Source organism: Penicillium longicatenatum, assembly GCF_028827895.1.
Source record: "Penicillium longicatenatum strain IBT 33135 chromosome Unknown contig_1_segment0_segment0, whole genome shotgun sequence".
NCBI lineage: Eukaryota > Fungi > Ascomycota > Eurotiomycetes > Eurotiales > Aspergillaceae > Penicillium > Penicillium longicatenatum.
The window spans coordinates 2,669,438-2,692,753 of NW_026643119.1; the positions used below are offsets into that span (position 1 = coordinate 2,669,438).

Here is a 23,316-nt window from a genome sequence, read left to right on the forward strand (position 1 = left end):
GCGATCGACTGACAATGATTCATTGGGCATGAAGATGACGGGGGGTATAATATAGTCGATAAAGGACGAGATGCATTTCCATGGAAAGAGGTTCCAAGGAAAAGAAGAAAAGTGGATATAAGCTTCTAACGAGGAAAACCTGCTGCTCTTTTCCCCCTCTAATTAAGATTACGGGGGCTGTTTCGATCTCGCGATTTGTTTGAATTTTCTCTCTCTCTTTTTTTTTCTCGCTTCTCTCCTTCATCTTATTTCCCTTATATCTCTCCTCTCCTTTCTGGACCCTGAGAAGCCGAGCGCACGGAGACCCGGGATCGTCAACCCTTGTGGCGCTGATAATCATATATACACCCACCGGATGCGAGCGGCTCCTATATTGCCAATTTAACGCCATTGGAATTTTGGCAAAGTCTATTTAGCATGGCTATCTTCGATTCCGACAAGCGCCCTCGCGGCCTACGCGTCCCGTCCCTAACGGCGATGAAAAACGGCAGCGTGGCCGCCAAATCGCAATTCTCCTTCTCCTCCAAGAAGTCAAACGAGGTGAAAACTCCCGAGGAAGAGCCCTCGGTGGTTCCTGTGGCCGTACCTGCCCTGCCACCGCAAAAAGCCCCGCCAACAAAGGAGCTACCGCCCCCGCCGAAAGACCAGGTCCCTCCTCCCCCGCGGATGTTGACGAAAGTCCCACCACGGCGCAAAGTTGCCAATGCGACGGATGGAATTACTTCCCCAGTTGCACAGACACCGGTGACTGCACCTGCACCCGTACCAGCACCTGTCCAGGCGCAGGCACAACTACCATCTCCGCCATTGCAAGCAACGCCGCAAGCGGCTTCCCCCCAAACACAAGTCTACGCTCCGGCACCACAGCCAGCTGCCCCGCAACCGGTCAGACCAGCAGAACAATCAGTGGTGGTGAACAAGGCACAAAACTACGTTTCGGACCCAACAGTACCTCCAGTCACCCTATCTCCTCCACCGAGCGACGAGAACGAGGCGTTAACCCCACTCGAAGACTTCATCCCCACCCCCGAGGGCCCCGGGACTCCTCTAGACAATCTATCCACCGAAGAACTGTCAATGCCCCCCATGCCGGATATCGAGCCCGTCGCGGCACCCTTGAACAAGATTCACTTCGCCTGCTTCCAAGAGCATCGGAATATGCCCGTGGCGCAGAACGTGTGGTGTCCACTTCCCTGCCAGACATGCCACAAGTTCAACCGGGAGATCCGGCATCGTTGTGTGTTCTGCTGCTTGCGCGTCTGCGAGGGATGCTACCAGGCGTTGCAGAAATGCAGGAATCGTTCGTTGAGCGAGTTGATGCAGAAGCTCTGATGTCTGCCGTTTAAAGCACCAATTTTTTGTTCGACCCGTATTTGCTTTTTGTTTTATTTCTGCATGATCGGCGCAGTGCGCCGGAGTTAGGGCCGCTGAGAGGATAGACCTGAAGTATATGGAGCAGCGGTCAGTTATATCTGTTGGTTATATTTTTCTTTGTTATGATACCAAGGGCTGTGTATACTAGGATTACCCGGGATGGTTGAATCTATATTGATAATGAGTTCTGTTTTAAGCACATCAATGCACATGATTTGTGAGCTGTTTTACAGCCGTCGCTAAAAGGAAAGAGAAGAAAAGATCCGTAACTCGTCGCTTAATCGTGATCCTCCTCCGTTAGCCCAGGGCAACCCTCGAGCTCCAAATCGGTTTCGTACTGATATTTGCACCAAAAGCAATATCGGTATGTGTCGCGTAGATGCCGCACCAGCTTCTCGAGGCGTTCAGAGGGCTCAAGAGCATTGAAGGCATCCAATTCTGGATCCTCTTCTTCAAGCTCCTGTTCCAGCGCAGCGGTATATGGTCCCGGCTGGTTCCCAATGGCCTGTTTGTCCTCGCGCTCCAGGTCCTCGTCATCGTAGCCCGGCAATTTAGGATTTCGGAAGAAGGACGATGGAAGCGAAGTTTGAAGGAGATGCCGAGCCTGTTTCTCCCGCTCACGCTCCTCGTACTCCCGGACAAGTCCACGATAGAGGACATTAACTTGTGAAGTCGGTTTCACCCGTTTGGGCCTGGGTTTGTGACCCTCATCATCATCCGCGCCCTTGTCTGTATGTGACTCTCCGTCCTTGGTATCGGTAGTCTCGTCCGTCTCCGCATCCAGGTCCAACCGCTCAGCAACCTTCTGCGCAGCGCGAACCTGCGCCTCCGTACGTCGCAATTCGCGCTCTTCCCGGACACGATCGCGATAATCTCCTTCATCACGCTTAATTTTCTTAGTCGCCTCCTCGGCCTCCTCGCGAATCTTCCGCTTCTTCTCAGTATCCAACCCGATACCACCCCGACCATCCTTCAAAGTGAGATTCAGTGGCTCCGCGCGCGTCTGTGTCGGGTCAGGCTTTCCATCCGATGGAGTATCCGAGTCGCGTTTGCCCAGAGAATCGCCCGCCTTGAAGCCTAGCTTCGCCATCATCTTGAACCCCTTGTTCGAGGGGTCCAATGTGCTCTTTGCTAGAGCTTCATCGCGACGCGCAGCTTCCTGAGCTGCTCGTTCTGCCTTGGAGGGGACTCTGCCTCGAGCTTCGGCCTAGTTTCACAGAACTGAGTTAGTGATCCGATCGCCAAGGGCGCCATGCAGGAACGTGATGTGGCTTGGTACCTCGCGCTGCTCCCTGCGTTTTCGTTGAGTGAAGGACTCTTTTTGTGTAGGCTCAGCAATGACCATGGACATGTAATCGTCCTCTTCATCTTCACTGGGTGCCATGGTTTTAATGAGAGCGAAGGTGTGAGCGGACAAGTTTTCTGCAGATTAAGTTGCGGGGAAAAGCCGTAGTGGAGCTTGCGCCAGCCACTCAGAAGCACCTGTTTTGGAGAAATGATATTATGCTAGTGGTGAGGGAAGAAGGTTAAGCAGAGAGAAACAATTTTGACATGCTGTTGCAGAGGCCGTAATTTAGATCACCGTTGATCTATCCACGGCTGTCTGACTTTCACTGAGTTATCTTCACAAGCAGTGCCGATTCTGGACTGCCTTATGCCTTACACTCTGCACCCAGCCCAGCTTCGCAACCCATCGCATCATATTCCTGGTTATCCTTTCAAGCCAAAGGCGCAATTGGAGATCGGGTTTGAAACTCGTTAGAATTGCTCGAGGTTGTGTAATAGAAGGATAGATGTTCGACTGTTTACATGGCTTAGTCACGCGTAGTCAGGAGTCACTACCAGTCACACGACTTGACCTGTTTGGACTATACAACTCTACTATAGACCATAGTACCTTTTCCTACTTCGAAAGTGAGCCAGGGATCCATGGTGTATATGCATGATCACTCTGACAAGTGGGCTCAGGCGTCAACGGCGCAAATTAACTTTCCTTGCATAGGCACGTTTGGAGGATGCATGCAAGGGAGACTCGGCTCTATTTTCTTGGTATCCAGGGACCCATGACTTGCTCAAATGAGCTGGATCTCCCTTTGTATTCCCCCTTTGAGGGGGCTATCAGTCCCTTGACTCGACTTCGGTTCTTCTTTTGAACTCCGGCTTTGTTTATTTCATCCTTTTATACAGGTCGCACTTCCCCTCCTTTCGTGCACCTGAGCCACGTCGCGATGTTGATTTTACTCTTATCTTTGTTTTCACTGGCACTGGGCTCTTCTCCAGTCGTGCATCTAAACTATGCCAGTTATCGTGGAAGCTCATCGCATGGAATCTCCCAATGGCTGGGGATGCGCTATGCTGCGGCGCCGGTGGGAGATTTGCGATTCGAAGGACCTCAAGACCCTCCCCTCGTCACGGGAATACAAAGGGCCACCCAGGTATGTTAGGCAAAAAGCAAAATGAATGTCTTGTCCCTTCCACTGACCGGGGTATCTTTCCCAGCATGGTCCACTTTGTATTCCAGTAGCTGGAAAGCTAAATGCAGCTGTACCATCTAATCATGCCGAAGACTGTCTCTATATAGATGTCTATGCCCCCACGGAAGCTGTTCATTCGAACGCTTCTCTGCCCGTTTACTTTTTCATCCAAGGGGGTGGCTTTGCTGCTTTGACGAATCCCAACTATAACGGCTCTGGCTTAATTGAAGCATCAGGAAATAACATTGTTGTGGTCACCTTCAACTACCGCGTCGGACCATATGGATTTTTGGCTTCCGAAGAAGTAGCGAAGGGCGCGAGTCTGAACAATGGATTGAAGGATCAACTCAAGGCACTCAAATGGGTGAAGAAGCATATCAGCAAGGTACAAGCCCATAATTAACGTCTCAGCCAATGAAGCTCACCGCGTTTATTTGATTTTAGTTTGGGGGAAATCCAAACCACGTGGTGATCGGTGGTGACAGTGCCGGCGGAGCATCAGTCACCTTCCTACTCTCTGCCTATGGTGGACGAGATGAGGGCCTGTTCATCGGAGCAGCTGCTGAATCACAGAGCTTTGGAACAGTGCTCAATGTTGCCGAAAGCCAATTCTCATACAACAGGCTCGCAGCTCGTACGGGTTGTAACACCAGCGAAAATACTTTAAGTTGTCTCCGTGGCCTAGATGTTAGCGCACTACAAGGCGAGAACATTGTCACGCCTTTACCAGGGGCTCCAGGAGACCCCTTATACCTGTACAGCCCGACAATTGATGGAGATCTAGTGCAAGATCACACATACACACTCTTCCAACAAGGTAAATTTGTCAAAGTCCCTGTGATATTCGGCGATGACACGAACGAAGGCACCATCTTCGTCCCCGTCAGCACGTCCAGTGTTGGCGAAGCAGAAGAATTCATCAAAAACCAATTCCCAAGCATGTCAAAAGACCAAATGGCCAAGATTCACAAAATATATCTTAACAAAAACCAGACCCGAAAGTTCCCCAATGCCGGAGTCTACTGGCGACCAGCCAGCAACGCATATGGTGAATTACGATATATTTGCCCGGGTATCCACATGTCCTCCATCTACGCAGCAGCAGGCGTTCCAAGTTGGAACTACCACTACGCCGTAGTGGACCCCGATGATGCTGCCAAGGGTTTCGGGACAACCCACACCGTTGAAGTGAACGCCATATGGGGCCCGGACTATGTTAGCACGGATCCTCCTGACTCGTATTATACCAGTAATGCAGCCATTGTTCCCGTGGTTCAGGGCTACTGGACAAGTTTTATTCGGTCTTTAAATCCGAATACCCACCGGGTCGCGTCTAGTCCTAGATGGCGCACCTGGGGCGACGGCGATGATGCTTACAATCGTATATTTTTGCGAACTAACAGAACGCGGATGGAGAAGGTGTCAGACGAGCAGCAGGAGCGTTGTAATTATCTGATTAGCATTGGGGTTGATTTGAGACAGTAGTATTTCGTCTTAAGATGTATATATCATAGCCCGTGCATACTCTAATTTAGGGGCCGTTGGTATGATGACACAATGTCATGCATGTTCTGAATGGATACACTACGACTATGCATTGAGTAGGTACTTTGATGAAAAATATGTGATAATGGATCGACTTTTGATTCCCCACCCATGCACCAGCCCTGTGAAAAAAAGGGCGAAAGTAGAGACTATATGCAAGGAAAAAAACAAACAAACAAGAACAGATGCCAAATGGTATCGAAAAGATCTCGAGCATATAAGACAAAATCTATTAACGCTTGCCTTGACGTCCCCGCTTCTCGCGTTCGTAATCGTTGGCAGCACGACCCTCCTCGTTCTGAATCTCGGCAACGAGACGCTTGTACTTCTTCTCGTACTCGGAATCGCGCTCCTTCTTCTCGCGCAGCTTCTCGCGAGCAATGAAGCTGGCATCCTTGCGGAGTTCGCGCATGGCACCCTTCTTCTCGCGCTTGATGTCGGCCCTGAGGCGGTTGGCCTCGGCACGCTCGCGATCCGGGTCGTAGTGCTTGTCTGGATTGAAGTTCTCCTCGAACTTGGGGATGGCAGATTTGATAGCCAGGGGACGGTGGTCGTGAAGGAGAAGGGGGCGGCGGGTGAGACGGGCTTTATCCAAGTGGGAGGCGACCTTGTCTAGTGTGGACTGGATCGGGTCGCGGGCTGCGGAGAGGCTCTTGCTCTTGAATGATTGCTTGAGGTGGTTCAAGACGGCCTGGACGGGGGTGAAGATCTCAGTGAACGCGGACTTTTCAGCCCACAGATCCGAGGCGGTATCGAGGAGGGAAACGAAAGTAGTCACAAGAGAGATCTTCAACTCGTCCTCAGCCTGGGAAGAAGTAGTGATATCACGGAATTGAAGTTTGCGCGGGGTGACCTTCTTGGATGGCGAGAGTCGAACAGAGTCCTGGCATTTCCGGGATGGGAAGAAGCCAAGCTTAGCTGTGGGCTCAGTGGGGGCAAGGTTGCAAAGAGCATTGAGGATGTAGTTGATGAACTCAGGCATATATCTCTTGGCGACTGCCTGGTACTGGAGGAAAAGACTCGCGGCAAAAGCACCGGTTGCAAGATCAGACAGAGTGTTGGCTGAGCACTGACCCAAGAACCGAGCAATGCAGAGATGAGCAGGTGTTGAGACGGCATGGAAGTGATCTGATGTAGGGAAAACAGTCGAGATGCCAGTCAGGATGGCAAGATCGCCGGGAAGCAAGTTCAATGGACGGTCATTGGAGATCTCACGAAGGCGAGCACGGAAGGCCATAACGACGTTCATGGGGTGAGTCTTGGCCAACGAGTGAACATGACGCAGAATGTTCTCCATGAGAGCAAAGGACAGCTCTTCATCCCGATTCGCCATGTAAGAAACATGCTCAATGAGAATCTCAGCGAAACGACCCAGCTTAGCCTTGTTATCGGGGTGAAGACGGGGGTGATGCAAGGCACGAATGCGCTGAACCACAGTTGCGACATCCTGGCTAGGCACACCCTTGATCAGATCAAGGAAAGCCTCATGGTCGTCTGGGCAGGGGTAGGTGAAGGCCAACTTGCCATCCGAAGTTTGGTTGGCTGCCACGGCTGCTGATGCTGCACTAGCAGCCGGTAGGGACATTCCATTGATGAGCTCATCTTCCTGTTCTGACTGCTCCGATTCGTCGTCTTCTGAGAGATCCTCCTCCTCTATATCACTTCCATCCATGTCGAGGCTGGCGTTAGACCGCGTCTCGACCAGATCATCGTCAATGACGAAATCATCCTCATCTTCAACAGCCAGCTCTTTCCGTGGCTCATATGTGGGAAGGCCAAAGGCTGTCGCATCATCAATCTCTGATTCGTCATCATCCTGCATGAATGAATCTTTGTCGTCCTCGTTATCCTCCTCGTCACTCAACTGTTCACCACGCATTCGCTTGAGTCGGTTTTCTTCCAATTTCTTTAGTCTTTCAGCTTCCTCCTCAACCTTCTCTTCCTCTGTCTTTGTGCGGTCCGTAGGTGCGGATCGCTTATCGAAAGTCAATTGTTTGATCCGTTGGTCGTACTGCTTCTCGGCATCTGTCTTCTCCGGCCCTTGGAGCATAGCCGCACGCTCTGGGTTCATGGTATCCAGGTCCTGCTGGACAGGCTCTGGCTTGGGCGGGGCCTTCATGCCTCGCAAGGCTTCAAAAAGATCCGGAAGCTCCTGGTCTAGTTCGTCCCGTAAATCATCATCATCCTCCTTGGCCTTCTGACGTTCTTGCTTGTAGAACTTGGACTTGGCAATGACCTCCTTCATAACCTCGGCCTTGGACTTCTTTCGATCGGGCTGATCTTCAGCATCCGGGTCGTGGATATAATCTTCCTCGTCTGCTTCCTCATCGATAAAGCGTTTGCGCTTTCGTGTTGCCTCATCATCGGATTCTTCGCCCTTCATGTCGTCGTCCATCTCACCCATCTCAAAATCGTCACGATTGGCCTCATCAAATGACAGGTTTTGACCCATGTGAGTAAGCTGGAACTCGTCTTCCTCATCCTCAAGGTTGAACATCGATTCCTTGCGCATCTTCTTTTGACTTTCTCTTGCGAATCGTTCGGCAGCCCGCTCTTCGGGGGTCATGGTCGGGTCGTTCTCACCGAATCGACGATCAACAAGTCCACCGACTCTGTTCCGGCTGTTCATTTCTTGTAAAAGCGTTGCTCGGCGCTAAAAATCAAGGATTTGTAAGCTTATTATCGTGAAAAGTATTCGACATTTACATACCCTTTCCTCGCCCAGTGACTTGGTGACGCCCGGGCGATTATTGCGTGTAGCATTAGCTGAGTTACCATCTCGAGTGGTCGCTTCAAACTTGCTTCTAGCAGCGGGGACCTTGATCTCAAAGGGGTTGAATCGATCTCGAATAGCCTGTAAAGCGGCATTGCGCTGGTTCCGGTTTTGCGCCGCAGCGCCAGTTTTTGCGTTCTGGCGTTTTTGCTTCTTGGACTGCTGGGGACCAACGACTCCACTATCCCGAAGCGACGCTTTCAGCTGCTTGAGCTGAGAGGGCGGCATTGTGGTGTGCGAATGCGTGGGGATGTATAGTTTTCTTCTGTTGCTGTAAAGCAGCGGTTGAAGAAAAAAAAGACACCGCCCTCGGCCGCCGATATTCTGCCGCGCATCTCTCCGCAATGGAGCTAACCATACATCCACCCACGATGGCACCTTTTTCCGGGGATGGCGTGCTATGGCTATGTCTAGGTTGGTAATGGTGATTTGATGATGGCATAAAAAGCTAAACATTTCAGGCATATCGCTTTTCTTCGCCGTACGCGGAATTGCCACAGATCTGCGTCAAGTGGTTGATCTGACGGAAGTTAAACATGTTGATCGGGAAGAGAAGATCATCAGTGAGGGGACCGAGGAGGGTGAGCGCATTCAGGTCTATTTGATTCAAGACGCTACTAACACTACTCCAGCTCTCAAACTAGATACCCTACTGAAGCTCTCGTCGAGTACAAGCCATGACCTACGAGCTGCGTATGAAGGCCCCACATCCGATGCTGCATCAACTATTAACACACCAAGCAGAGCCCTCCGCATTATTGCCGAACGATCGACAAAAGGCGAGACTCGTGATATTCTGCTAGATGATCTATCGAGCAAGGACAAAGTCCGACAAGGTCGCGCTCTTACTGCGCTTAACTTTCTTGTCTCAAACCGAGCTCGTATGCATCCTATGAAACCAAATCTACGGATCCAAAGCTTATCATTTACAGTATCCCGAACGTCAGTCTGCACTCGGCTTCGCGATCTTCCTGCATATACCGCCATCATCAACTGTCTCTGCAATTTCCTAGAAGAGCATACCGAAGTAACTTATCCGACAACTTCACCCGTTCTTGCCAGGACTCGGCCACTTGGAGAGAAGAAGGCACTGCAAATTCTCAATATCCTGCTTCCCGAAAACATCCCGGCAGCATTAGAGGCCGGAATAGTGACCCGGTGGCTCACCAAATACCCATTTCCGTGTGCATTGGACGAGCCATCACGGCGACAGGATGTGGTGATTCTCTTGAAAACATGGTGGTCTGACGACACCGTCATGAGCTCCATATTTAGCAATTTGACCTCACACGCAGAGGGAATCAAGCAATTACGCAAGCATGGGTTAATGGGCAGCATGCTTGAAGAAGAGAACGAGCAAGATGATGACGAAGATGATGATGACGACGACGACGACGACGATGACGAGGACAGTGATGTATGGATGGTTGATGGAGAAGATACAGCTGGATCTTACCAAGGATCTTCTTCGCGTAGGCCCCTAGACGGCAACGCGGAGGAACAGGCTCTTCGTCGAAGACGAAGAGAAGCTATGGTTTTGAGTGAAGGAGGACGGCCGCTCGGGAGAAGTGATATCATCCAGCGACCGCTCCAGGATCATTGATTGGGATTTAGTTGTTCCATTGAAAGTGCATCTGGGACCTAGGGAAAACTTGTGATAACTCGACAACATGTATGATACCCCGCCAGGATTGGCAAAGCACGGATGACATTGAATGCGATATTTATAAATTTTATTATGAGTACAAAGCAAGAATGTGTAAGGCACGTTCAAACTAAATGATTAGTCCTTGGGTATACAGACCAGAAGAGTGCTGCTCAAGACAGTGATCGAAACGTCATCGTGTCATGGACATGGATTTGTGGTCATCAATTGAAGCTTAGCCCGTAGACATGCAGACATCATAGATCGTAGTGGAAACATTTCCAAATTACTCGACAATTACGACTGTTTGGACTTGGAACAGAGATAGTTGTCTCGAGTGCAGTAAAGCCCAAGTCACAACGCTGCAATCCAGCTAAAGTTGCCACCAATTTATGTTTCATTGATATCAACGTAAAATTCTCACGAATTACAACCCCATCCATGCCGACTTGGCCAAGTGATCGGTCTTCTTCCGACTAGTCTTGATCATGCCAAACATCTTCATATCAGACAAAGCACTATAGAACAACGACATGACCACTCGGTCATCAACCTTTTTGCCTTGGTCACTTTCAAAAACTCCGTAGAAAGCCTGCCATAGATCATGGACATTGACCAAAGCGCCAGACTCGAGGTAAAGCTGATACAAGATGGCAGCAGCTGGCTGTTTCGCAGAGATTTTGGCCCCGGCAGCAGCAGCATTAGTGGAAATCAAATAATCAAACGGACTAGCCAGGGCCCGTTCAATGGCAAAACGTGGTCGAGGCGTGAATGTCTCTTTCAAGGGATTGCGCAGGTCAAAAACAAAAGCCTCGTTCATGAAAAGATCCTGTGGCCGAACCAATGTTTCAGTAAAGTACTCATGCAACGCGCCCACAAGGCGATCGACGATCTCAGTATACTGAATATCTTGCTCGGGTAGGTTGGCCGTGCCCTTGGTGAGCAGAACCCGTTGCTGAATAACAGTCGTTTTCATTACAGAGCTGTTGATGTTGTATTCACTGCGCAGTGGTAAGGAATCGGGATATGCCTCAAGTAAAGCCTTTAAGTCGGTTTGAATTCCAGGAAGAGGCGAATCGTCAGATAGTGTCTTGGGGAGGGTGTCCATCACTTCGACCAGCTTCTCGGAATCTAGAGTCCTAACTGTGGCTAGCATGTCCTCCACAAGTGGAGACTCAATGAGCTCCCCAGAAAGGGCTCGGACAGACAGATCAGATATGTTTGTCTTTTTTGTAGCCTGGGTGTGCTGAAGACATGTGTGAATAAGAAGCACTGCACGGAAAATATGACGCATTGCTTGCTGGCCTGCGTCGACATGGTCCGAAGCGGCGCGTAGTAGATACTCATCATCCTCTATCATACTCCGCGCTTCACTAGTGGAGCCTGTTTCAACTAGATCTTCACAGAACCTGCAAGCCAATTAGTCAAGAGCTCAACACGTACCGAGGGGTCATATACGTACATTCTGAAAGACGGTAAATTCCGGATAGCTTCACAGAATTGAGCTTGTGACAGGATGGATTTATCTGGATTTCCCAGAAGTACAGCCAGAGGATTGGCAAAGAAATGTGACATGCAGGCGTACTGGGACAAGATTAGTCAAGCGTTTGGCATACTAGAGAGTGTCCATTACCTTAACCATACGACTGAAGGCTTCAGGGGTCTGAAAATAGTCGGTAGCTTTTTCAAACAGCGTACTTGTTATGTTGCGGCCAACCCAAATCCTTCCATCTGAGCTGGTCTGAAGGGCCTCGTAGATACGATCCACGCAGTTACCCGCCTCTTGTACTTCGAAGTGCTTTCCCTGGAGCAATGAGACACATGACCGGGGTAGTCGACCTTCAAAGAGCTCAACAGACGTGGAAATACCAAGCAATACTGTGAACGGTATCCGATCAAGCCAGGATCTAAGCATGTGTTAGTAGCAAACTTAACGATAACTGTTTGACGGGTTCTCACGTGAATAGTGAAAAAAGGTCGGTCAACAGACCGGGGTCAAAGGCTTCACTGTCTCGTAAAGCAAGGACTAGCTTCTTAGTGCCTCTTCTTTGGACGTAGTCATGGAGTAGATCCAAATCGTAACCGAGCACTCGGGGTCCCTGGCTTCCGTTAGTACAGACTAGTGGCCCATACGGCAGCGGACACGTACAGAACGATCTGTGAGAAATCTCTGGTAGCCATCATTACCCTCAGTGTTGGTCACTGCCGCTCGAATGATGTTTTTCAAGGATGTTTTCAAATTGGGTGCATCGCCAGACTCGAGAACGATCACACCCCCTTCATTGGTCGACTTGAGTTGGTCATTAAGGCGAGAGAGCAATCTGCTGAGCGAAGAGACATTGGATCCCACGGTGACGAGAGCTGTCGGAATACATCCGTTGAACCTGACTTTTGATCAGCATCACCAAGTATATCTCCGCGGGAAAGGTCGTCTTACGTCTGCGGCGATGTCTCCCTCACGAAAGAAAGCACATCCGTCAATACACCGGCATCAACATCTTCAAGAATTGACTTTAACGGGTCCCACATCAGCAAGAAATCTTGGCCTGGATTGATCCATGCCTTACCTGAATCTTGTGTTCTTGCTCGGACCATAGTTGTTTGTAGGTGTCGTATCGCAACTGCACACATTCGGCGCTTTCGTCTCCGTTCAACAAGGGCATAAAGCCTGGTACATCATGCTTCTCATTGGAACCCTTGGTCATCGAGACCTTGCGGCGTTTTGAGGGTCGTTCACCGGAAGCTTTGCCAGCTTTTGCGGGTTGGTAAATGTACACGCCCTTGGTAATTACATTAGTGGTTCACTCTTGTGCCTCAACCAAGATTTAGAAAAAAACAAAGACATACCTGGTTCTGGGACCTGTCCTTGGCCAGGTCCAGCGCATCCTCTAATCCATCGGGGTCCATTGCTGGTCGCAATCGAGTGTCGCGTCGGAGAAGGAGAGATAATGACTTCCGGGGCGCGCTAAACCGGATAAGGTAGGATTAATGGTGTTCCGAGCAGAACTTCTTGTCTCCCACCTTTTTCAACTCCCCCAAATGATCGAATCACTCCCCATATGCTCCGCCAGGCTATTCGAGGAGCTCGATGGTATGCGGCGCGCAAACCGTCGGTTTCCCTGCGCCCCTTCAGCGCTGTAACCGCGTGTCGGCTCGACTTCGGTGGGCCAAACGATAAGGTCAACTTCTTTGAACAAGACGCCCCCGGCCAGAGGCGACGGCCGGTCAATCCCGAGGCCGAAGAACTCGAGGAGCGAGAGGACATACAGAATGAACTCATAAAGGTGGAGGAAGAGCTCAAAGTTCTAGAGAAAGGCCCATTCCACCCCGACAGTCCGTTCATCCAGAGCTTACCGGAAGAGGACCGAAAGATTGCGCTCGAGGCCCTTCGAAAGTATGAAGAGGAAAAGGGAACAACAGATCCGCTGCCGTCCTTGGATGATGTTTTTGACGAGGAGCTGGATGACATGCTGAAAGAGGAGTTTGAGGGCATGGCAACAGAGCAAGAGAACTGGCAGGACAGCGCCAGAGAGCAGCGCAAGGTAGCCGCGCGAAAAGCCTCAGAGGCCAGGAAACTAGCGGGCTCCGACTCTCATCCATACGCCGACCGATTTAGAAAAGCTCTTCGCCACTATACCCTGAACACGTTGGATGAACGTGCTTGTCAGGAGCTATGGAAAGCATATCGCCGGTGCAAACAAGCCATCCCAGGATTTCTAGACGCACTGCCTCCGAAAGCCATGCAAGCAGTCTGGGAGTCACAAACTACATCCAAATTATCTAATACTGTCCGTTCAACACATCTGCAAACCCTTGTCCAAGATTCTACGTCCGCCGGGAGATCACTCGCCAAGCCACAAATCCTGTCATATATCCAAGCCCTGCATACTGGCGGCGCGACCAGCCAAGCATTGGAACAGTGGGAGGCATACCAATCAGAGCTTTCACAGGAAAAGGATGATCTCGAGGAATACTGGATGCTCGGTGTCCGACTCTTTGCGGCCGCCAAAGACCCACAACGAGCCCAGGATATTGCTTTGGCATTCCTCTCTAACGACCAATCTCGACAACCGAGAGTTCTCATTCCAGTGATTACAGCATGGGGTTTAGTTCCAGGGAAGGAAGCGGAGGTGAAAGCATGGGCGTTATATCTGCAGTTGAAAACATTCTTGGGTCCAGATATGACCATGGACGACTATGACCAAATCAGTATCGGACTTCTTACGGCTGGTCGATTGGATACCGCTGTTGCTATTTTTAAGGATATGATGGTGACAGGACAGGACCCTGCCAAGGATTCCACGGCCGTGTATCAAGCAGCCCTTGGCCTCGCTGGCAACCTCCATGCGTCGAGCATCAATGAGAAGGCCGTGAACAAGGTCTCGTTGTCGGCGCTTACGATGCTACCTCGTCAATTTCAAAATCGCTTCTTCTATGCCAGCTGGATGAAGAAGCTCATCGGAATGGGCCAGGTTGACTCAGCGGCACTGGTAATTGAACTGATGTATGAACGAAACGTGCGACCGGATACCAAGCACCTCAATGGCTTAGTTGCAGGGTGGCTTCACGAGGGCAACCCGCAGGCACGAGACAAAGCCGAACGACTAGCATGGTCGATGATCCAACACCGCATCGATGCCGTATGGAAGCGATTCCAGCCGCTTGAAACGACGCCTCGTCTTCAAGTCAAGCACCAAGAGGTGGAGCCAAGCCGAATCCCTCATTTTATGAAGCGCGAGGTGCCACCTGCCAGCATCGAGACATTTTCTATCCTTCTTCTCCACTACACGCGCCGAGGTGACGACGACATGGTCAAATACCTGGTCAAGTGCCTTGGCGACGCACACATCCAACCAAACTCATACTTCATGAACCATCTTCTCTACGCTGAACTACGCAAACAAGATATCCGCTCCCTCTGGACCAAGTTCCAAAAGATGTCCGCCTCCGTCCGACCCGACCTGGAGACCTACGCCTGTCTGTGGGACTGCGCAAAATTGCAATTTGACCGTGGTCGCACCTCATACGATGCAGGATTCCCATCAGCTCGCCAATTATTCGCCGGTATGATGCGGTGGTACTCACAACTCACCCCACGAGCCCGCAAAATCACGGACACCGAATTCTCCAAGGACCTTTACGATCAAATTGTGCGTTGCTTCTGTCTGTCTAAGGATATTCCCGGCACACTCGTGGCTATCCACTCGATGCGAACAACATTCGGATTTGCACCGGACGATGTGACTGCTCGTTTGATTGTTCTTCAGGTAGCACGTCTAGCCGGTGTACCTGCCAACACACCGAAGCATCGTCTCCGTCGGTTGTCATCTACCCCGCGCAGCAAAGAAAATATTGGGCAGGTCAACCGGCTCTTGAAATTGCTCGGTGAGCGCAAGTCCATGGCTCTCCAGGCTCAGGGCTTGAGCATTGAACTGCTTGATCCGCAGGAGACGCAGCAGTATCAGCTCGAAATTATGGCCCAGCTTTTGCGTATTGTTCTGAGCCGGACGAACGGTTTGGATCCTGTGCAGATTGAGAGGAAATTGGCACAAGCTGCTGGCGAAATGGATCTGCCGGACATCGATCTTGGTTCGCCCTTAGGGGTTGATGATAGCCAGTTGCTATAACCTGGGGATGTATTTGCATCGCATGGATCGGCGCATATGTACTTCTATTGTCTTTTGGCTATAGTAAGCCGTGTATATTACATATATTTTTTCTAGATCTTGATTGGGAATGTATACTATTCTTCTCTTCAGAATCCGACATCTACTGAGGTCTTCACTTCAAGGTTGTACTGATGGTACACACAACCCCAACTCTCTACGTTTTCGACAGACCAAGATTGTCATGAGAAAAAAAAAAGCTCAATGGTTTTAAATAATAGCAATCCAAAAAGAAAACAGAACTAATTTTACATGCCCATAATCTATTTCTTACCCTTTCCCTTCTTCTTCTTTCCACCAGTCGGGGTACCAGGATTAGAAGGCTCTGCCTCAACCAAAACGGCCTCATCATCACTTGGCTGCACTGCAGCTGCAGGGGCCGCAGAAGCAGACTCCGAGGCAGGCTCCGGAGACTTAGGAGCGGGCGACTGCACAGAGGCCGAAGCCGATCCAGAACCCTCATTCAACTCCTTCATAAATTGCTCCTGGGTAGTAGCCTTCTTCTTACTCCACCATTCCTTCTCCTCAGCAAGCTTCTCCTGCAGGCCGCTCACCCGCTGACGGAAAATATCATTATTCATCATCTCGTTAGCAGACTGGAAGATAAGTTGGCCCCAATTCGGCACGTAAGCATTTGCCTGTATACAAAATGTAAGCGAAGTTCAATCCACAAAGAAGACCTCCACAAAGCTATTCTCAAAGGGATTCTGGCTTGGGGAATACTGACTTCAGCACAAACATCCTTCACCTCAGCCTCCATCTCCTTCTCGGCGCGGAGGAATCGCTGCCAAAGGTCATCCCCGACACTACCGCGTTGAAGCAGCACAGACAGAGCCTGCTTCTGGCTACGGAGAGCAAGAAGACGACGAAGATCTTCTTTCGCGCGACGGAGGAGAGCAGCCTTGAGGACCGACTCGGGCACGGCGGGGGTCTTTTCTTTTTGTGCGGAGGGGTCAAGGTGGAGAAGAGAGAAGTAAATATCGCGTTGCAGGTGCGCAGGGAACCATGGCTCAAGTGAAGCTGCTTTTTCTGTATTGCAAGGTGTTGTTAGTCCTGAAGATTCCATGTGCGGCGCGCAAGGCGGAGCTTGGGTGGGAGAGGGATGGCGGATTTATTCAACAGTCCAGTGGAATTGGCGGTGACACGTACGAGACTTGCGCTTGCGATAGAGAGAGGAGAATGTAGCTAAAGAGCCGATTAAGATGCCTAGGTAGGCGAGGGGAACGGCGAGACTAAGCCAGTCCACCATAATTGCGGGAATGGGTGCGGCGTTGTGGACGCGCGATCGATGGCGACGAAAAGAGAAGGGGGCGAAGGTGGATATTAAGTTGTAAAAAGAAGGCTGATTAAGCTGCAATCATGGCTTAGCAGCGATTTCCAAGGTGCCAAAGGAAGGTGCAAGGGTGAGGAAAGTTGGAGGTATCAAAGACATGTAAAGGCAAAGGCCAGGTGTTTAGTGGGTCGAGATCACATGGTCCGTATACAGGGCCAACTACATATGCATAAAACACTGATTCTTGGTAATTCTGATGACTGAGAGGGTCACTGATATATGTATCGAGTCTCTAGCAATCCATTATGTTCTTTTTACAGTAACAAGTCATATCCCCTCAATACCATCTGGCCAAATGTCTACTATGACGAAGGATCTACGGGGTCAATTGCGTGCAAGATTATTGTATCACATTTCCATTCCATTTTGCTAGATGTATTTAATACATTCTCGTAATAACACCATAATTCTTGGAAATGCTATCATCCTCCCATTCGAAACAAAGAGACACTTGGCTAATGATAATGAACACCCTTCCCATCGAAAAGTGGAAAACAGAAAGAAGAGAACAGGACCGTCTTAGCAAGTCATATGACCTCAGTAAAAATAAATGTATGGACAGGAAAGTAAGAATGAAAGAAGAGAAATAGCCATTAGATCAACATCAACGCTTAGAAGCTTGAATTCAAAGCCTCGCGGCTCTGGCTGGTCGGCCCGATGTCCTGCATGGCCAGCAAATCTTCCAGGACTTCCTCAAAAGTCTCCTGAATGCCCTGAGATACTTTGTTGCGGTCCCACTCACCGCGCATGTGCCACACAAAGTCCATGAGGAATGTGTTGATTTGCTCCAGCTGCTCAACAGATAATCCACTGGTCCGCTTGGCCAACTGGGCGTGAAGGCGGCTAACATGGTCATGGTCAATGACGAGCTCGGGCGCAGGCTCGTCGACGAGGAGTGACTGTAGGTTGAGAGCGTGGTTTGTAGGCTTAGAAGCATCTTCACCGAACAGTGGAGGCTGAGGCTTGGATTGCGATTGCGATTGCGATTGACTTCCATTTAGTAGGCTATTGTCAACCTCTGTTTGGTTGGAAGCCAGCGAATCCCTAGGGCGAGGGGAAAGTTGGCTGCTGCCACCTTGCTGGGTATCAGGCAAATGGTCGTCTTGCGAGACACGGTCGGGGTATTGAGTGAGATCGGGATATTCAAGTCGAGAAACATGGGGGCTTTGTGTGTGGTCTTGTTGATTCGAAGAGTGCTCAGATGACTTCTTGTATGATGTAGTCTGGGTTGTAGACGCTTCGTTGGTGTAGTCTCCGGGTTGAGATCCAGGAGCCATGGGCGTCATGGGACCCTTTTGAGATAAGCTGGACATGCCAGACTCACGGCGAATTTGCTGGGACGGGGCAGTGTGCGAGTATGCAGGCTTAGGTTGCGCAGAAGGCCCAAACGAGCTAGTCGTCGTATCTTTGCTTCCCGAGTGATCATCGGAATTGGACATGAACACGTCGCCGTCGCCATCCCCATGGGACCCGTTGCTCAGGCCGTGAGGGCCAGGCTCATTCAGGTCTGAGCCACCGCCGTTGTGGTATCCATTCGCGAAGCTCACGTGTGACTGGTTCAAAGGTGTAACTGGGCGTACGTCTGTCTTTCTGATTTCTGGAACCCACTCGCCCAAATGGTTCGGACCATTGGATAGATTGGACTCGGTATAACCTTGAGCAGCAGTGGCAGCAGCATTGGCGGCAGCATCCTCAGCCGCTTCAGCCGCGTCTTCAGCTTCTTCTATCTCTCGTAGCCGTTGCTCCTCTGCTTCTTGAGCGAGCTGGGCACGCTCGGCGGCTTCTTTCTCACGGGCGGTCTCTCGCAGGTAAACAGCCTCACATTCTGCCACGAGAGCCGGATCAGCTTGCTCAATGGTGGTAATGTCGACTTCAACGTTGGACAGTAGTTCGTTCGCTCGCAACAGTCGATCCTGATCTCCCAGCTGGCGAGCATCCTTTGCAATCCGTTTGATGTCCGCCAGGAAATCACTAGATCGCTTGTAGTATCCGTTCGAGAGACGCTTCTCTATGGTCACAATCTCCATGTTGTAGAAGAACTTCCCCGTAGCAACCTCAAGAAGACCTGGGACACCATTTTTATCAACGGCCTTCTCATATGGACGATAAATGTTTTGCTGGTCGGGAGGCAGGTCGCTGGTAATGATGTTCGGGTCTGCTTCATCCCACAAATATTTGATGTGGTTTTCGTCAACTACACCACTGCGAAAGCGCTTGTACTTCTTGATTTGATCCATGATAGGCTGGATTCGAATCTTGAGAAGGTTCAGGGTTTGGCGATCTTTCTTCTTCTGGGCCTTGCGCTGTTCCTTGCTGAGAGGTTGCTCGCTTTGGGGGGGGGGTGGAGGCGCAACCTCGAGCTCTTCCAACTGACGTTTCTTGCGGTTCTCGGGATCAGGGAAATCGGAGGGGGCGGTTTTGATGTAGTCAATGAGTTGATCGAAGAACTGAGAACGTGCACCTGCGTCAGGGAACGGAAGATCAAACGAATTTCTCTTCGAGAATCCGAATAATTGCTTAACCAAGGCTTCATCCACATCTTGTCCACTGGACTCAAGAACACCGAGTAACAAGACTGGATCAGATGGAGGCAATGATCGCAACAGACCCAAGAAGGTGGAAATAACAGTGGGTCCGACTGTCTCGAACCATGTCTGGATGTTAGGAATGTAAATCACACTCGGTCTGTGTCGCTTGACTTCCGCGAAAAGCTGAATAACCGTAGCCTCGGGAGATCGGGTCGAATCGCTAAGCAAGGTGGGAAGATCGAAAGCCTGGACATGTAGACCTTCGAAATGGTGCAAGAGGGCGCCTGCAAGATATTGCTGGCCCATTCCTGGGGGACCACGGACAAGCATGCGCGGGCGGAATACCCGCGACCGATCGAATTCCTGCATGATCTGCTCACGGCGGAACCCGTTGTTGTCCGCTGGCTCTTCGTATTGGGCTTCTTCCAAGGCAGTCAACCGCTTCCGCTGCGGGAGAATCTCTGACAGAGCCTTCTGGATATCAGCCAAAGACTGACGGAGTAGAGGCTCAACATTGTGGGGTAATGCCGATGCTCCTGATGAAGTAGATCTTTCTGAAGAGGGAACCATCTTCTTGGCTGCAATCATAAAGTCCTTGGGAAGAACGTCGATGTTCTTCGGCTCGATGATAAGCTTCTGATCCGACTTGTAGATCTGAGGGTACCTTCGCTGCACAGCATTGAGAGCGGCTTCGGTGCAAAGGGCTCGTAAGTCGGCACCTCCATAGCCTTTGGTAATCTTCGCGAGCTCATCCTTCACGTCGCCTGGAAGCGCTGGGTCCCAGCCCTTGGTGTGGATGTCGAGGATGGCGCGCCGGCCTTCAATGTTGGGAAGAGGAAAGTAAAACTCCCGATCGAACCGACCGGGCCGGCGGAGGGCAGGATCAACTGAGTCAGGCCGATTTGTGGCACCGATCACAATGACTTGGCCTCGACCGTCCATGCCATCCATCAACGCCAGCAGGGTCGATACGATTGAGGCATGAATCTGTTCCTGTTTGCTCGATCGCACGGGAGCCAATCCATCAATCTCATCGAAGAAAATGATACTCGGTTGGTTCTTACGAGCTTCTTCAAAGAGAAGCCGCAATTGTCGCTCGGCCTCACCGACCCATTTGCTCAACGTATCGGCGCCCTTTCTCATGTAGAAGCTGACCTTGCGGCCTTCGGAACTGACGCTGTTGGCCAGAGCTCGGGCCAAAAGCGTCTTACCGGTTCCTGGAGGTCCATGGAACAACACACCTCGAGGAGGAACAATATGGAAGCGCTGGAAGATTTCTGGGTACAGCAGCGGAAGAGAAACCATCTCCTTCAATTGATCGATATGTCCTTGAAGGCCTCCCACGCTATCGAAATTGACATTCAGGTCCACACCCAGTGGATCTGCGTCCGCCAAGGTTTGCTTGTCTTGGAGCTTGCCAAAGTTTGCTGGCGTGCCTGCGAGGTGTTGGCCCTCAGCATTGTGGGTTTGGGGCACAAGACCACCAGGGAGGCCGGCGCCCTTGGGTTGTTGAACAAACTCATCGTCACTGCTGTCGCTATCGACACCTCCAGCTGCGCCGGCAGCACCAGGGGGACCGAGTACAGACGGGTGGGCACCGCCGCCAAAGGGACCTGATGTTGGGAAGAGGGTTCGCTGCCAGCCACCACCACCACCCCCAGCACCGCGTCCACGACGAGAAGGAGACTCGGTGATTTCATTCTCAACATCATCCGTAGCGATCATCAGATCAGGGCGAATGATGCGGTAGTCAACATCCTTGCGATTGCGTCGCGGCTTATTTTCATAGATTATCTCCGGCACACGTCCGCGTCGTCGACGGTTTGGCCGCAGGTCTTGAACTTCCTCGGCAAGTTCATCTGCAAGTTCCGACTCAGCTCGAGAACGAGATGCTCTACTGCGCAGGCGACGTCCACCTGTGCTGTCCTCCTCTTCATCGCGACCCTGACTCTTCTGCGGAGACGCAGCAGACTTCCCAGATTCTGAGGCATCATCGTCAGGAGAATCTTCTTCCTCCGGTTCAAAATCACTCTCGTCATCTCCATTTTTACGCTGTGAGCTTCGAGATGGCTGCTTGCGACCAGATCGGTCAGATCGGCGGAGTTTAGGCTCATCCTCAGCATCCGGAGCCACGATTGCGTCCTCAGCCTCATCTTCATCCGGTAGTTCCAGCAAATTTGGTCTGGTTCGTCGACGGGTGATGGGGCCTGCATCTTCGTCGTCTTCGTCTTCGTCCTCGTCGTTCTTCTCGTTCTTCGCTTCTCCGTTCTCAGACTCGGGAACGACGCCGTCCATTGACATCTCAGTGTCGACCTGGTCTTGCCCTCCATCCAAGCCAAAGACAGTATCGCCTTCAGCTGGGGCATCGCTTTCCAAGACCTCAAGTGAAGCCTGGATCTCTGCAGAAGCCTCCGTTGATTCCTCAGGGATGGCCGACTCGCGAGGGGCTCGAGAACCTTGTCGTCTCACTTCGGGATCAGGGCTTGCTGTACCTCGCTCGACTGTTTCCATGTGTCGGCCTGAATTAGTCAGAGCGTAGATGTCTTCTGAGGCACCCCGGGTGCGGCGAGTGGTGCGTCGGTTGACTAAGAGATCAGGCTGTGACAGAATCTCCGGTCGAAGCTTCAGTTTCACAACAGTTCTTTTCGTCTTTGGTGGTGATTTAATGGCTTCATCGTCTTCATCGTCCGCTGGGGATGCATCATCTGAATCTGGCTCTTCGTAGAAGGGGCGGTTCTGGGTTGTTCGACGGCGTGCCGTTCCACGTGCATTGCGGGGAACGGTAGGGTCGTCGGAATCTTCTGATTCTTGAATGGACAAGTCTTCATCGTCGGTGGTCAAGACCTCATCGTCCGAAACAATATCGCCTGAGTTGCGGCGCCGTTTTTTGGCAGGTCTGGATCGCTTCTTGGGGCTCGACTTGGTCTTTCGAGAAACCCGTCGCGAATTGCCATGCTGGGAAGCTTCGCTCCAGTCTTCGTCGTTCGAGTCGGACTTGTTGGCAAGCTCCTCGAGGGAGCGCTTAGAACCACGGCGCATGGTGTCGAGATGGCGGGGGAGATTACGAAATCACTATTAGACAAATCTGTCAGCAAAATGCAATTAAGATACATACTCATGACAGTAGTGACCGTGGTAGATCGAGTCGAAGCGGGTCGGACGAAAGCAAAGAGCCTCTGATTCAGATCGCGAGAAACAAGGAACGCCGGGTGGGAGCTTACCAATGGCAAACAGGTCTTCGTCCAGCGACGACAAGAAGTATTGTGACGCGCAGCCCTTTGAATAGGGCAATCAGCAGGGGAACACCCACAGTGTCTGATGACAATTGGTGATCAAGGCGGTTGGGCTGGTTCCGAGCGAGTCGATGGTGGAGCGCAAGTCGGGGCCAGGGCAGGGCCTCACGGACTCGGCACCAACGCGTGCAAATAAAACAAAGAAAAGATGATCAAGACAACCACAAAGTATAAGGGAAGGCAAGGGTGGAATGGTCTAGAAATCGTGGCCCTTTCTCTTTCTTCGAATATCGCGACTTATAATGAGTGAATGCCCCAGGGCGGAAGGGACTCGCGCTGAACACATTCACTACAGCCACAAACTGTGGCGCGTGATTAGTCACCCGTGCACGTACCACCCCCAAGTGAATAGTCGCCCTGCCATTGCGCACCACCCCAATGCCATGATTCCCTCATTGAGTAGGGGAGATCCGGTCATTTAGAGAGTGTTGATCATCTGTTCGAGATATTCTTAGTTTGTCTTCGCCCTCTTTTGGGCCGATTCGGGCCCCCACGAGGGAGGGAAACCGGACTGGACATGGTGGCAGAAGGAGATGTCAGAGAGCAGTCAGGGACGTGGAGTAGCGCAAGCCGGAACCGTTTTATTATTTTGGGTTGTGGCTCCCTTCCATTGCTGCCCGCCAGAATTCAAGACCTGATATCATGTGACCGCTGACTAACTAGTGCTCAATCAGCTATAAAACAT

At 51.1% G+C, this 23,316-nt stretch overlaps 9 protein-coding genes across 9 annotated transcripts; 4 read left to right on the forward strand and 5 right to left on the reverse strand.

Annotated features, from left to right (window-relative positions):
- Positions 1-417: 417 nt before the first annotated feature.
- Positions 418-1,332, forward strand: N7484_001758 (uncharacterized protein; the record flags this gene model as incomplete). Its single annotated transcript, XM_057112178.1, has 1 exon — positions 418-1,332. The coding sequence occupies one exon, from the start codon at positions 418-420 to the stop codon at positions 1,330-1,332; it is 915 nt and encodes a 304-aa protein (XP_056976915.1).
- Positions 1,333-1,651: 319 nt separating this feature from the next.
- On the reverse strand, positions 1,652-2,758 carry N7484_001759 (putative G-patch domain protein; the record flags this gene model as incomplete). Its single annotated transcript, XM_057112179.1, has 2 exons — positions 1,652-2,581; positions 2,654-2,758. The coding sequence occupies 2 exons, from the start codon at positions 2,756-2,758 to the stop codon at positions 1,652-1,654; spliced, it is 1,035 nt and encodes a 344-aa protein (XP_056976916.1).
- An 844-nt stretch (positions 2,759-3,602) lies between these two features.
- N7484_001760 (uncharacterized protein) lies at positions 3,603-5,333 on the forward strand (the record flags this gene model as incomplete). Its single annotated transcript, XM_057112180.1, has 3 exons — positions 3,603-3,809; positions 3,874-4,233; positions 4,293-5,333. The coding sequence occupies 3 exons, from the start codon at positions 3,603-3,605 to the stop codon at positions 5,331-5,333; spliced, it is 1,608 nt and encodes a 535-aa protein (XP_056976917.1).
- Positions 5,334-5,625: 292 nt separating this feature from the next.
- Positions 5,626-8,394, reverse strand: N7484_001761 (snoRNA-binding rRNA-processing protein NOP14; the record flags this gene model as incomplete). The annotated part of the gene is made up of 2 exons (XM_057112181.1): positions 5,626-8,046; positions 8,104-8,394. 2 exons carry the CDS (start codon positions 8,392-8,394, stop codon positions 5,626-5,628), a joined length of 2,712 nt encoding a protein of 903 aa, XP_056976918.1.
- Positions 8,395-8,537: 143 nt separating this feature from the next.
- N7484_001762 (uncharacterized protein) lies at positions 8,538-9,769 on the forward strand (the record flags this gene model as incomplete). Its single annotated transcript, XM_057112182.1, has 3 exons — positions 8,538-8,580; positions 8,628-8,747; positions 8,799-9,769. The coding sequence occupies 3 exons, from the start codon at positions 8,538-8,540 to the stop codon at positions 9,767-9,769; spliced, it is 1,134 nt and encodes a 377-aa protein (XP_056976919.1).
- Positions 9,770-10,238: 469 nt separating this feature from the next.
- N7484_001763 (uncharacterized protein) lies at positions 10,239-12,718 on the reverse strand (the record flags this gene model as incomplete). Its single annotated transcript, XM_057112183.1, has 8 exons — positions 10,239-11,220; positions 11,274-11,395; positions 11,445-11,718; positions 11,771-11,910; positions 11,961-12,195; positions 12,249-12,322; positions 12,379-12,591; positions 12,659-12,718. 8 exons carry the CDS (start codon positions 12,716-12,718, stop codon positions 10,239-10,241), a joined length of 2,100 nt encoding a protein of 699 aa, XP_056976920.1.
- A 152-nt stretch (positions 12,719-12,870) lies between these two features.
- Positions 12,871-15,438, forward strand: N7484_001764 (pentatricopeptide repeat protein; the record flags this gene model as incomplete). The annotated part of the gene is made up of 1 exon (XM_057112184.1): positions 12,871-15,438. The coding sequence occupies one exon, from the start codon at positions 12,871-12,873 to the stop codon at positions 15,436-15,438; it is 2,568 nt and encodes an 855-aa protein (XP_056976921.1).
- A 302-nt stretch (positions 15,439-15,740) lies between these two features.
- On the reverse strand, positions 15,741-16,726 carry N7484_001765 (Sec63 complex subunit SEC66; the record flags this gene model as incomplete). The annotated part of the gene is made up of 3 exons (XM_057112185.1): positions 15,741-16,115; positions 16,205-16,506; positions 16,627-16,726. The coding sequence occupies 3 exons, from the start codon at positions 16,724-16,726 to the stop codon at positions 15,741-15,743; spliced, it is 777 nt and encodes a 258-aa protein (XP_056976922.1).
- Positions 16,727-17,421: 695 nt separating this feature from the next.
- Positions 17,422-22,377, reverse strand: N7484_001766 (chromatin segregase YTA7; the record flags this gene model as incomplete). Its single annotated transcript, XM_057112186.1, has 1 exon — positions 17,422-22,377. One exon carries the CDS (start codon positions 22,375-22,377, stop codon positions 17,422-17,424), a length of 4,956 nt encoding a protein of 1,651 aa, XP_056976923.1.
- Between the last annotated feature and the right edge of the window lie 939 nt (positions 22,378-23,316).